At 37.7% G+C, this 14,871-nt stretch overlaps 1 protein-coding gene across 5 annotated transcripts in view; it reads right to left on the bottom strand.

Moving 5' to 3' along the window:
* The window catches only part of ADGRB3 (adhesion G protein-coupled receptor B3), a 621,270-nt gene that overhangs the window by 299,603 nt on the left and 306,796 nt on the right, over positions 1 to 14,871 (bottom strand). For all 5 annotated transcript variants that reach the window (XM_073336359.1, XM_073336357.1, XM_073336356.1 and 2 more), the window contains one exon: positions 10,779 to 10,973. In XM_073336359.1, the coding sequence (XP_073192460.1) occupies positions 10,779 to 10,973 (195 nt within the window). The remainder of the gene's footprint in view (positions 1 to 10,778; positions 10,974 to 14,871) is intronic.

The raw sequence follows: 14,871 nt of genomic DNA, 5'->3' as shown, positions 1-14,871 counted from the left end.
TTTTTTGTGCAGAGCCTGTTCAGCTCAAATCTGTATCAGTTTTCTTGCACTCATACAATTTTGTCTGCAGTCTGTTAATTATCTAATGATTTTTATATTCATTTATAAAAGATTCCTGTAGCTGTCATTAACTTCAGTTAGAGTAATGGATACTCAGAAGCTCTGAAAAACAGATTGTGAGTGACTTACTCAAGGTCATGAAGGAAGTCACTTCAGAAATTGGATTAAGGATCATATGCTCTCCTTTCTCCTACACCATTAGTTTTACCCTCCCCCCCGAAAGGGATGTTGTGAAGAATTAAGTAGCATTTTAAAAATGACATTTACTGTAAGTACAAAGTATTGAGGCTAGTCAGTGACAGAGATGAAAACAGAACTAGTTGTTCCTAGCTCCCAGCTCTCTAATCAATGCACTAACTACACCAGTGATACTCAAACTGAGGCTTGTGAGCTGCAAGTGGCTCTTTAATGTGTCTCCTGCAGCTTTTTGCAGCACATGATATTAAAGTTATTGAACAATCAGGATGCTTTTATTGTTATTAACCAATTAAGTGACCAACTTGCACTAAGTTATTAACTTATTTTCTGTGAGAATTATATATATAATATTTATTATTTATAATAATAATATAAATATACTATTCTCACAGAAAATAAGTTAAAAACTTAGTGCAAGTATATTTATATTTATATATATATTATTCTCACAGGAAAATATAAAATTAAATATTTCTTCTGTCATACTGTTTAAATAGTACTATAGTAAATGAAACAATGAATTCACACTATTGTGGGTCTTTTGGGTAATGCTGATGGCTAATTTGGGTCCTGAACCACTGAGGTCTGAGTATCACTGAATTAGACTATGCTCCCTCTTCAGAATATTCCCATTCTCCATAAAAATATTGCACATGAGATTTTGTGAATAAAATTTATTTTTAAGAATTTTTCAGTACCAAAGTTCTCATGACTGGAAATATCAAAATTTGGGGAATATACAACTGCACAAAATTAGGGAAAACATTTTCACAAAATAAAATATTCACCAATTTAACCTGGCTCCTAAAGTTTACCTCTAACAACATATGGTTTTGGGAGAATGGGAAGCTTCCTCTTTGCATCACATGAAGGAGGATCACACTGAAAACACTTATTTTCCTCCATAGTCTCACACTGCCCCAAGGGAGGAAGCTAATGATGCCATTTAAGATGTGAGAATTACATTGCCAATAATTTACATTGCTAATAATGATTAGCAAACCACTTACATATGTGCTTTAGGGCTTTGCTGAACTGGAACAAAAGAGACTTTAAGAAATGATATAACTGAAGGCATGGTCTTTCTCCCAGTGAAGTGGGTAGCAAAAATTCTATTGGCTTTAGTGATACAAAATTGGATGATAGGAATGCATAAGGGAGGGAACATTGGGGATCAATGCAGTAATGAAAACAGAGAAGAAAATGGTCTCAGGGATTGATCTGGTGCCCACTGAAATCAGCAGGAATCTGTTCACTGACTTTAATGGGTCTTGAATATGGCCCTCAGTATTTATCTACTCAAGCACTTAGAGTATCCATTCATATTCAGCACTGCATCGTGAGGACTATAAATACAATAATCCATCATAAAATATACTCTGCAAATTAAATGTCAAGTAATTTAACCTACAAAATTCTTTCCAAAAGAGATCCTTCACCTCTAAGAGTTTTCCTCTTTCAGCTCTCAAGATATGTAAAAGGATGCAAGGCTCACATGGATATTTTCAAACGTCTCTACATTTCAGAAAGGTTAATTAAGGACCATGCAAACAGATTTTCATGTCAAAAATGCCCATAGAGATTTATTGGTTGTTCTTTCTTTCTTTCCTTGTTTTTTTTAATGCCTTATTAGCACAATGTAAGACACCTACAAGCCATATCATTTTTCAATTAACATATGCTTTATATCCAAAACTAGTCTAGTATTTAGGAATCATATTTTTCCCAACCAAATTTATATTCTGGATGCTAAATAATGTTCTTTTTCCTTTTTAAGTAACAAACATTTTAATTTGCCACTTGAATAGGAAGGTATTAGATTCCTATATATTCTATAACTGAATCTATATATAGACATAGGCCTGCAGTCCTTGACTTCAGTGAAGTTTTAAGAGTTCATTAATGCTAGTTTGGGCTCTTAGATCTTAGTCCCAGTGAATATTTTATACACTTGTGTAACTTGCCCTTGTGTAAAATCCATATTAGGGACCAAATTATGTGCTGACTTATACCACAAACACCACCACTGGCTTCAGTACCATTGCACAAGATTTAGGTCAGCAAAGTATTTGTCCCTGCATGTCACAGTTCATATCTAAAATGATAAATGGCTACACTATAGAAAATGAAGAGTGCCTGGAAAATCTCCAGTGTCAAAGGTGTCCTGTCTGTGGAAGGAAGAGGTTGCTAGAATGACTTGTCAAAAATATTATAGCATTTGTACAATATTACCTTTCAGTCTTTGTGTCACCTTAAACATCTGGTCTCTCTCTTTGTCTCTCTTTGAGAAGAGTGCTGTGTATTTGTATTAGCTCTCTTTTCATGTTCTTGAGTCTTATGGTCTATGTCATGCTTATTTTGTAATGGGTTGTTGTATGTTATCCTATAATGTGCATACTCTTCTCTCCTGCTTTAGATTATCTATGTCTCTTTATTGGCAGAGATGTTTATGTAGGTTTCTTTTTTAAAAAAAGTTTTGAAAAGCATGTATATACATTTTAAATTGAAAATAAATGTGCATACAGTATGAGTGCATTTATAAATAAATATAAATGGACTTGTCTACAGGCTGGCCTGATTTTCATTTGCAGTTAGTTCCTTTTATACCAGGCTGGCAATGTACATAAGAATGGCCATACTGGGTCAGACCAAAGGTCCATCCAGTCCAGTATCCTGTCTTCCGACAGTGGCCAATATGAGGTGCCCCAGAGGGAATGAACAGAACAGGTAATCATCAAGTGATCCATCAAGTGTAAAAGGAACTTAGAGTGGGAGTAAATCACATTTACAGTGCCAGGATGGTGTCAAGAAGAATCAGGCCCTTTATGTATAATAATAGATACACACATTTTAGATAGATTAATATCTAGAATATATTTAGAAATATATAGATAGTTAAGACCATTGATGCTTATTAATAATAATTAATGCACTGACTGACTTACTGTATTAATCTAACATTTTTATAGCACTTGTAATGAAGGGACCTAGGTGATATACAATAATTAACAAAGGCACTTGGGTGATATACAATAATTATTAAATGCATACAGTGTTCATGCCCAAATTAACTCAAACAATTCTGTCCTGTCAAAAGTATATGAATATAATTTGAAGTGTAATATTTCAACTTTGTTATGTAGTCATATTTTGCATGGCTCTTCTTGTGGATGTGCAAGAGAGAGAATCTCCGAGCACCTCAAAGCAGCAGTAGGAAACAACTGTGATCCTTGCACATGGTGCTGTACAGAGATTCCTTCCTCTATGCATTGTTTATACATATTACTCATATTTATGGCATCTTGATACTAATATTTTTACTCATGATTATTTTAACTACTTCTCTTTATAAGAAAACTAACTATTTATTAACAGTAGCATTTCTTAGGTTTTTGGTGAGAATATGTAATCAGGCTTATAGATAATCAACCTAGAATCAAGGTCTGATTTAACATACACGTTCTATTTGCCCATAAGTCATGTGTATGAAACAGGTGACAAGAATATCTAGCTTCCTGAGTCAAGTTACAGTACATCTGTTTTTCCTCTATTGCCATCCCTTTTCTATGCCCCATAAATAACAGCTGTGGAAGCTGAGATGCATGGAGATTTTCAGACTGCAGGTACCAGTAGCATGTAATTTAAACAGAAGAGCTGGTTGATAAGAACATAAGAACAGCCATATTGGGTCAGACCACAGGTCCATCTAGCCCAGTAACCTGTCTTCCAACAGTGGCCAATGCCAGGTGCCCCAGAGGGAATGAACAGAACAGGTAATCATCAAATGATCCATCCCACGTCGCTCATTCCCAGCTTCTGGTAAACAGGCTAAGGAAACCATCCCTTCCCATCCTGGCTAATAGCCATTGATGGACCTATCCTCCATGAAATTATCTAGTTCTTTTTTGAACTCTGTTATAGTCTTGGTTTTCACAACATCCTCTGTCAAGGAGTTCCACAGGTTGACTGTGCGTTGTGTGAAAAAATACTTCCTTTTCTTTGTTTTAAACCTGCTGCCTATTAATTTCATTTGGTGACCCCTAATTCTTGTGTTATGTGAAGGAGTAAATAACACTTCCTTATTTACTTTCTCACACCACTCATGATTTTATAGTCCTCTATCATATCCCCACTTAGTCATTTCTTTTCCAAGCTGAAAAGTCCCAGTCTTATTAATCTCTCTTCATATGGCATCTGCTCCATACGCCTAATCATTGTGTTGCCCTTTTCTGAATCTTTTCCAATCCCATTTTTTTTTTAGATGGGGCGACCACATCTGCATGCAGTATTCAAGATGTGGGCTGTCAAGGTTCCTCCTCCACTCTGAACTCTAGGGTACAGATGTGGGGACCTGCATGAAAACTTCCTAAGCTTACTTTTACCAGCTTAGGTTAAAACTTCCCCAAGGTACAAATTAATTTTATCCTTTGCCCTTGGAATTTCCACTGCCACCACCAAACTTTAACTGGGTTTACTGGGAAACGTAGTTTGGACACATCTTTCCCCCCAAAATCCTCCCAACCCTTGCACCCCACTTCCTGGGGAAGGTTTGGTAAAAATCCTCACCAATTTGCATAGGTGACCACAGACCCAAACCCTTGGATCTGAGAACAATGAAAAAGCATTCAGTTCTCTTACAAGAAGACTTTTAATAGAAGGAAAGGAATCACCTCTGTAAAATCAGGATGGTAGATACCTTACAGGGTAATTAGATTCAAAACATAGATAATCCTTCTAGGCAAAACCTTAAGTTACAAAAAAGACACACAGACAGGAATAGTCATTCTATTCAGCACAGTTCTTTTCTCAGCCATTTAAAGAAATCATAATCTAACACATACCTAGCTAGATTACTTACTAAAAGTTCTAAGATTCCATTCCTGGTCTATCCCCGGCAAAAGCAGCATACAGACAGACACAGACCCTTTGTTTCTTTCCCTCCTCCCAGCTTTTGAAAGTATCTTGTCTCCTCATTGGTCATTTTGGTCAGGTGCCAGCGAGGTTACCTTTAGCTTCTTAACCCTTTACAGGTGAGAGGAGCTTTCCCCTGGCCAGGAGGGATTTTGAAGGGGTTTACCCTTCCCTTTATATTTATGACATGGGCATACCATGGATTTATATAGAGACAGTATGATATTTCTTTCTTAATGATTCTCAATATTCTGTTTGCTTTTCTGACTGCCAATGCACATTGAGTGGATGTTTTCAGAGAACTATCCACAATGACTCGAAGATCTCTTTCTTGAGCGGTAACCGCTAATTTAGACCCCATCATTTTATACGTATAGTTGGTATTATGTTTTCCACTTTGCATTTCTGGTTTTGCTGTTTAAATTATGAAATATGAAATGGGCACCAAGAATCTGATAGGCCTACCAATATATCTGCCATTTTTCTAAGAGACCTACCAATATTTCTGCCATTCGCTGGGTCACAACACACAGAGTATACATATCAAAAGGCATTTTGCAGATATAAGGAGAGACAGTGACTATCAGGGGACTAAATTCTGAATGGGTGGTGAACAATCTAATGGCCCAGTCCCATGAGGCGCTGGATGTACTTATGGAGCTGGGCTGCCTCGTTTTCTATCACTGCTTAGATAGGACAGTGAAGGGCTCCATAGAAAACTCTACTATAGAGAGACCCAAATTCTGAGGTCCTTAATTTCCATCCACTCCAACTGCAGTCAGTTTCAGACAGCTATGGTTTCTTAATTTAAATTAATTCCTTTCAAATATTTTCTTACTGTAAATAAGTCTGCAATTCTTCAGTCCAATCTGACTGCTTTGAGCCACTCTGGGGGTTTAAAGCTGCTATGAATCCTATTACATGGCAAGGGTAGGATTTCCTTCTCCCAAACCCCCAGACAAGCTGAATCCCTGGGTAGCATGGAGGCTCCAGAATCACCTCTACTTTTGCATCCCACCACAGGGGACATGTCCTGGGGAAATGGGGGGCAATTCTAGGCCCTTTTCATTTCTGGTTACAGCAATGGTTCCACGGGATCATGTACAGCCAGACATAAATTTAAACAATCGTCAGACTGTTGTAACTTACACAGGGGACAGGCCTCATTCCCAACCAGTCACAGGATCAGAGGATTGTAAAGAGGTTAATAGCCTCACCTCTTCAAGTCTGGCAGAGGATAGTTCAACTAAACCTAGGTTAGTTCTGGCTAATGTTCTAAAATGCTGTTTTATATTATTTACAACCTTAATTCTGTCTTATTATATTTTTCTTTTAGGGATGATAACACGATTACCATCGTTTTAGTTGTAATGTTCATTCAGAATATATTTTCTAACCATCTCCATGCTAACAAAAACCCCTAGCTGCTGGTGCTTCTTTTGCCGTTCATGAATCTACTATCAGTTTCACTCATTGATCCAGAATCCTGGTCCATGTTATCTAAATTGTCTCCTACAATCTTCTTCTTCTTTCGATGCTGTGTACAAAACACCCCAATTGTTAGCAAAAGCTTGAAATATGCAGAGAATAACTTTTATATAATGAATAACTTGGCACCTGAGTTGCATATTTAAAAAGAAAAGGAGGACTTGTGGCACCTTAGAGACTAACAAATTTATCTGAGCATAAGCTTTCATGAGCTACAGCTCACTTCATCGGATGAGCTGTAGCTCACGAAAGCTCATGCTCAAATAAATTGGTTAGTCTCTAAGGTGCCACAAGTCCTCCTTTTCTTTTTGCGGATACAGACTAACACGGCTGCTACTCTGAAACCTATATTTAAAAAGGTCTGTGATACTAGCTCATTCTCTACTACATTGGAAGCAGTAACATTTTAGTTTGCACAAATAAATATACTGAAGTCTTTTAATTGTATCCCATTTCTCTGGCGTGATGCTGTATGATTGCAACATGACCATTTACATCTTTAATATTGCCAAGACAATTGCAACAAATTTTGTACAAGTATATTATGTATGGTGCAAACAGAAAAGTTATGATCTGCTGAGTATGATTATACTCTTATGTGCATATATCATTTTTGTATCTGAAGTTATGAATATTGACTATATTTCAAATGTGTTTGCTCCTGGGGTAACACACATTGGGTAATTTACATCCAGCTTGGCCAGCAGATTGTGAATGAACTATTCAAGGAGATAACCCATTAAAGAATATTTAACTTTCACAATGAACCATAGAAGAAACTTGTCCCCGCCTGGTGAGCCATCTTGTGGACGCCTTAGCCAGAATATGGGTAATGTCTACGCCTATTAGTCATTGAAGCATGCAAGATCACGTGACTTGCTCATGTGTCCCTGGACTACATCTTGTGCCTGTAATTTCCCACAATTTAAGACTGCGAGCATTCCCTGCACATGGAAGAAGGTATAGAAAACCCTGGAAGCATTGCCATTTTGCATCTTTCTTGCTGTGATCTCTGGACTATGGGTTTACAATAAAAGGAGCATTCCAATCAATGGACCTTCTAATCTTTTGGAAGTTACCAGAGACTTTACAAGCCAACAGTCTGTAACATCACTGCTACAAACCTGATCCCAGAACTTTGCAATGAGTCTATGTATTTGTTTTCCTTGACCACTATAACTCTCTCCTCTTTCTTTTCTCTTATAAATAAAGCTTTAGACATTAGATGCTAAAGGATTGGCAACGGTGTAATTATTGGGCGCGATCTGAGTTATACTTTGACTTGGCTATCTGATTAAATTGGTTTTAAATAACCACTCATCATTAAGTCTGATGTCTGGGTGGTGAAACAAGGGCTGGGATTCCTAAAGTGACTGTAATTTGGTCTTCTTGTTAACCAGTGTGGTGAGACAGAAGTTTACCTTTGCTTCTGGCTTGATATATCTGATAATAGAATAACCACCCATTCTGGAGTGAGTCTGCCCTATTTCTCAGCAGTTTGTCCTGAATCTGGTATCCTCAGCTGTGACCCATTGAGGCAAGGTGATATCTGGTCATTCCCATAATCATCTAAAGTCTATAGATTATATCTATTGCAATATGTATTTATATTGATATTAATACTTGGCATAACTCCAAGTCTGCAGATAATAAAGGGAATACCCAGAAGAATGGAATAAATAAAATTGAACATTCTTATACACCTACAGCACTCCCTTCTAAGATTTAATTTGGCTGGCAGTCTGGAAAATGCCAGTAATCTAAGGGTAAATTGTAGTAAAATCTTTCTGACATTTTTGAATTATATAATTACCCAGAATTCATAATCTACTGTTCTGACATCAAACAAAATGCTAAATTATGACTTCTTGTTTTTTTTTAAAACCTCATGTATGTATATAAAAGAGAGATAAAGAATTCTATTCTTTATCTACTTCTTCTCAGGGAGATGAGTCAAGATTGGAGGACTTGACAAAGCCCTGGCTGGGATGATTTAATTGGGGATTGGTCCTGCTTTGAGCAGGGGGTTGGACTAGATGACCTCCTGAGGTCCCTTCCAACCCTGATATTCTATGATTCTATGATTGTATGATTTAATGAAAGGTCCACATTTATTTTCCTTAAGAAAAACAGAAGAATTTTTTAAATTATAAAAATATCTTCTTAATTTTCATTGTGGTTTCTTTAATATTTTGTTCAGAAGCCATAGATTAGAAAGCATAATAATGTGTGGTAGGAAAACCAAGGCATGAGATGTAATATCTGGAGGTGGTGAAATTTTGTATGTCCCCACTGAAATCAATGGCAAAACTTCCTTTGACTTTACTGGGTCAGGATTTCACTGTATATCATTAGAAATCAATGAGGGAATTATTACTTAACATCCATATACTCGGAATGCCTTCACTCTACGTTATATGCTTTCCAGAATGTGTGCATATGAGTTTTAAGTTTTATATTTATAAATTTACTAAATTTCCTATTTCTTTTGATCTTTCAGTATCTTTTTAGGGTGGGATTTTTAGGCTGGGATTTTTAAAGGACGCTATAGGAGTTAGGCATCCAACTCCCACCAAAATTCAATTATTATATCTCCTAATTGAAATATATTGAATTTACAACCTGAACTATAGTTTAGCAATATTTTTGGTCATTTACTCCCCTGGTCCTTGCCCTCAGAATTTCTCTACGTTTCTAAAGGGAAAACAAATAAACAAACAAAAATTAGTTTCTCCTGGCTAGGTCTACTAACGATTTAAGGACCACTTCCACCTCATTGATATCAGCACAAATTTTGCCAGTGATATTAATGGGAACAGAATCAAGTTCTTACTAATTTTGCTGAGTTGAGTGTGACCCCATCTGCTAAATCCATAAACAGAAACCACTTATATCAAGCAGTTTCTCAAGGCTGTTTCTACCAAAAGTTTTTGTAGTCTCTGTGAGCCTTGGAAAGGCTACTTTGGAGCTATTGGACTGATGACAGTATGAATGATTTGTAGCAAAATAACTCCTTGTTTAAGCAGTCAACCTTTAAAAAAATACTCAAAACCACTACTGCAGATTAAGACAGATTAAAAATGGAATTTCCAGTCCAAACTGTTTTTGAGACGTGCCAATTTTTTTCCTACAAATTAAAAAGAAAATTCTCATTTTAATTCACCTCAAATTGGGATACATATTTTTCCACGGGATGAAGGCCACACACAAGAAATCTTAAAGACACTATTTTATTTTGAGGAAAGAGGTTTGTGTATATGGGAGAGAGAGAAAAAAAGACAGAAAATTGGGAGTAGAATGGAAAGCTGGTTAAAACCTTAACTCTGGAGAAATTACTATATTTCTAAAAGAGATCATACATTTTCAATTATATTTGCATACACACACATATATGCTGTACATTAATCACATCATGATTATTTTATGAATTATTACAGAACCCTCCATTTAGTAAGTGATATACTGCCAGTATACTGTTTTTTCTTAATATCTTCCTTTAAGTAAATCTGCATTCTGAGAAAAGTGCATGTAAAATTCCCAGATGAAAAAAAAAACCTTATACCTTATTTGGGAATCCTGCCAAACTTTTATTTTTAAGGACTTTATATACTGAGACAGGCAGCACATTATGCTGAAATAAACACTATGGTTTCTGGCACAGGAAGAGTTAATCTAAGATGCAAAATACAAAATTCACATCAAATGCACTATACATCACTCCTGTGCTCTTTTAATGAGCTTTAATCCTGGATAGATTTTCAAATCAAAGGAACTAGAATAAACAATGCTGCAGAACTGCTTGATGTAAAAAAATAAAAATAAAATAAAAATAGAAATAAAAAAACCACCACCACTGAGAATGGAAACTTACTAGAATAATCATTATAAAAAAGAATTTTGTACTTTTGACACACTATGTTGTTCTAAGACGTTTGTTCACTTAAATGTAGCTGGGTCCTTTTGCCCTATTAGACTTCACCCTATTCATAATTAATGTTTACTGTGTTTCTATTACACCTCCTGAGCAGATTTAACTTGTTCTTGGGGCAAATAGATGATGCTGAACATTGACTAAATAACAGTAGCTGAATCATTATCCTGTTCTACAGAATTTCTCTTACCTGGACACCATCAGATGCAGGGATATAACTTGCCCTTTTAAATGTGTCTGTCACGTTTCTGAGAATTTCCACAGAAATCAGAAGATCCCCTGCATAAAAGTTTTTCCTCTGAGTTAAATCCAACAGTGTTTTGGTCACCTGGGACATTCCATCACCAGCCAGCATCCTCTGTCCTTTGGCCAGATGCTCTTTAATCTGTGACAATCAGAAGTGTGAAATAAATATCAGAACCTACTTTACTGCATTTAAAAATGTCTCAACCACAATAAACGTAATATAATCCAAACATCCTTAGGAACTTCGAGAATCGCACTGCTCTAACAACCAATGTATTTTTTTATTAAGGATGAGACCAAATAACTTTAGAACAGGATACAATGAAAAGCATGTGATTTCTCACCGACCATTAGAACATTTAGTTTGACCTCCTTTATATCACAGGCCATTACATTTCATGCCATTACCCCTGTATTGAGCCCAAAGACTTCTAAACGCCTCTGTTCCAAAAGAAATACATTGGGCTAGACTGTTTAACCTACGGGCCACAGTATGATCATGTATTTCCAGTCTTTTCCAGAGCAGCAGCTGTAGAGTCATTGTCCCTGATTCAGATACAATGGTTCAGGAACCATGTGGGAACAAGGGCCAAAGCACCCCAAATGGTACTCTTTAAAAGCTTGCAGTACATGCTATCAGCCTTGCCAGCCCAGCTGGGCTGACCAGTGTGGAAATGGAGGCAAGGACATGGACCCGTCATTGACCATCCTGTCCCCTTTAAGGGCACTAACATTATTAGAGGTACAATCCTGGAACAAACCTTGTGCTCATGAAGTTCAAAAACTGTGAATAGGTCCTGTGCAGCAATCAAGGAGAGATGGCTTATTTTGCTCGCTCACCCTCTGCAGATCTGTGCAGGGCCAGTGAAAAATGTAGCCCATAGTGTGCATAGAGATGGAAGAATATGTCGACCCTTGGTCGGAAGCTGAACTTGTGGATTTCAAGTATTTCTAAAGTCAACTCAATATTTAGGTAAGATGTGCAGCATATCACAAAGAGGGATGTCATAAGGCCAGCATGTGCTGAAAAAGAATGCCAAGGTTTTAAGAAACCTGCTTTTTGTACCATATGAAAGTAAAAGTTCCTCTGAATCCAAGACAAGTTGAAAAAAGATAAAGTAACCTGGACAGACCTTCACACTATCCAAGATAGCTACAGAGGCAACTTAAAAGCTAGCCGCAAAACTGACTGATACCGCCTCTGAAAATATACTTTCAATTGCTTTTTATCTTGGCCTGATTACTGATATCCAAAGGAAAGAAGACTGATGTAATGCAACGTGATGGTGGCATGGAACGAAGGGGATAAATGTACCCTACATTACCTTCCACTGCTGCCTTTTGTTTTGTTATGTTTTAATTTCAAAGAAAGAAAAAAAAAACTGTCACAAAAAATGCAGCACATGAAAAAAATCAATAATGTTTTAAGGAAAGTGCTATATAAAGTGCTATATAAAAGTACATTCTGACACATATAATTTAAATATTATTCACACTATAGTATAGTATACTATAGTATAGTATCATTTGGGCTACCCCCTTAAATGCTGTTGAGATACACTAGATACACTTGGCATAGCTGGGTGTTGGGTGCTCAAACATGGCCAGCTCTTAAGCCACTTTGTGGCTTTCCAATTCTGGGACAAAATCCCAGCAGAACTTAACGATGAGCCTCAGGCTGCTCCATGTTATGCCCAGCTGCTCCCAGGGACCTTTCCAGTATCAGGAGATTTCCAGAGTGCAGCAGCACCCTGACAATGCCCTAGGAATACTCTGGGTGTAGAGGCAGCCAGGGATTGCTCCTATTTTGGGGGGCAGGGGAGTCCTCAGTGGTTTTCATCTCCCAAGTTATCAGCTGCTGCAGGCATAACAGGGTGAGGATCTGATTCTATATGTTAACTACAAGAAAGCATTATTATTCAGTTTCAACAAACAAGTATTAGTAATATTAATGTAGGCAAATGAATTCTTTAGACAAAAGTTTCAGAAGAATGCCTCCTTCAGTCTATGGAAAACTGAAAAGGGTAATTAGGTGAGAAACTTGTTTACAGAATTCATTTTCTTCAGTTTCCATCAGACTTAAGAGAGGGTTTTTAAAGTGAACTTGAAAGAAAACAAACAGTATGAAATGGGCATGAGAGAGGATAGAAGCACTTGTGATTTAGGCACTGGACTGGGGGGTTGAGGAGACCTGGCTTCAATTCCTGTTGATACCACAGACTTTCTAGGTGACCTGGAGCAAGTCATTTCATCTCTCTATCCTTCAGTTGCTTGTCTCTAATCTTGGGATAATTAAACTTCTCTCCCCCATTGGGGTGACATGAAATACATCCATTAAGATTACAAATGCTATGGTGATGGGGACCACATAAGCATCCAGACAGATACTTGCACATGTTGGGAGAAACCAGATCCTGCATTGGCCAAAACCACCAGGGAAGGAAAATGATTTGTGTGTGCAAGACAAACAATATGTAATAAAGACACTGTTCTATCCCTTAGTTTGTTTACTACTGTCTTGGCTGTCTTAGCTGCACATCTATAAGTTCACAATAACTGCTTTTCAACAAAACAAACACTGTGAATCCAAATACAGATTCAAGAATCCTTGTCCCTGGCCATAAATCCCCTTTTATATTCCATGACACACACACTTGAGAAGCCACAGAACTCATAGTCAAAATATATAAGTTCTTTTCTTGACTGTGCTCCTGACCCTGTGGCCATGGGCAAGCTACAACTTCTCTGTACCCCTGCATCCCCACCTGTAAAACAAAGATAATACCTACAGTATCTACATAACTGAGAGATGGGAGCTCCAATATTCATTAGCTAGAGTTAAACTGGACTGCATGTTTGTTTTGCTTACATCTCTACCTGGGCTACCTAGACATGGTTACTTCCTTTTGGAAACAGACAAGGACTGAGTGGGAAGGGTGGTAAATAGGGGGAGCCTTGTCTCCAGCCCTCCTATGTATGTGTGAGGGTGTTATGGTTAGTAGCAATATATGCTGGCATAAAATATTACTGCCCCAGGATCAAGGGAAAGAAGAGTGGAAACTGTGGCTACAGCTCCTTCATGGAATGCTCCTACTGTAGGGCCTAACAAGAAGCACTATGGGCTGTGTCCTTGTGACAAATTGAGCCCTTGTGACAAAATCTAGCTGTGGTTACCAGCTGCCTAACCATATTATATTTTTTGTAGGCTTGGCAACAGAGGAGAGTTTTAAGGAGGGATTTGAAAGAAGATGGTGAGATGGCTTTGAGTTCCCTGCAAACATCAACAAAGCCACCTGGCTGTCCTTTTTGAAGCTCTCCTTTGTCTTGATGCCTACTCAGCTACCCACTCACAAATGGATAGCTGTGACCACTGTTTATCATGCGGACCACTATTGTCTTATTGTCTTGTGTTCCACTCATTCATGTGTCCACTTGTTATCTTTCATCTTAGATTATAGACTCTCGGGGGTGGAGACCATCTTTGTTCAGCACCTAGAACAGTTGGATCTTGATCCATGACTGGGGTCCTTAGGCACTACCATAGTACAAATAATAAACAACACTAATCCCCTTAATGTCTTTAAAGCTCTTGAACATATAAGGCACTGTAGGGGTGTGTTTACACTACAGAACTTTACAAACCTGTAGCTCTACCAGTGGGAGCCCTAGCACAGACATAGCTCCCACAGCAAGACACATTTTTACTACATGCTGATGTGGTGGTAAAAACGGTCCCAGCAGCAGGAGCTTTGCTGACACTAATGTTCTCACAGGCAATGGGATTTTATAAGGCTAAAGAGTGGTAAGTATTAGATTTTGGGGCCAAATTCAGGAGTGGCATAAATAGTGGAAGAAGTTACAATATCATGAGGCAGTGAAAGTGAGTGCAAATGAGTGAGAGTTAGTGGAAGGGTCCAGCGGCAGACAGAAGAGCAACCAGCAGGAGGAAATAGGAAGGTGTAAGATACAGCAGCCCCCTCCCACCAATGTATCTTAGCAAAATATAATGTATGCCACCATTTACATCACCCCTGATT

Source organism: Lepidochelys kempii, chromosome 3 (genome assembly GCF_965140265.1).
Source record: "Lepidochelys kempii isolate rLepKem1 chromosome 3, rLepKem1.hap2, whole genome shotgun sequence".
NCBI classification, from domain to species: domain Eukaryota; kingdom Metazoa; phylum Chordata; order Testudines; family Cheloniidae; genus Lepidochelys; species Lepidochelys kempii.
Note: the sequence above shows the minus strand (reverse complement) of the source record. Positions and strands in the feature narration are given on the sequence as shown.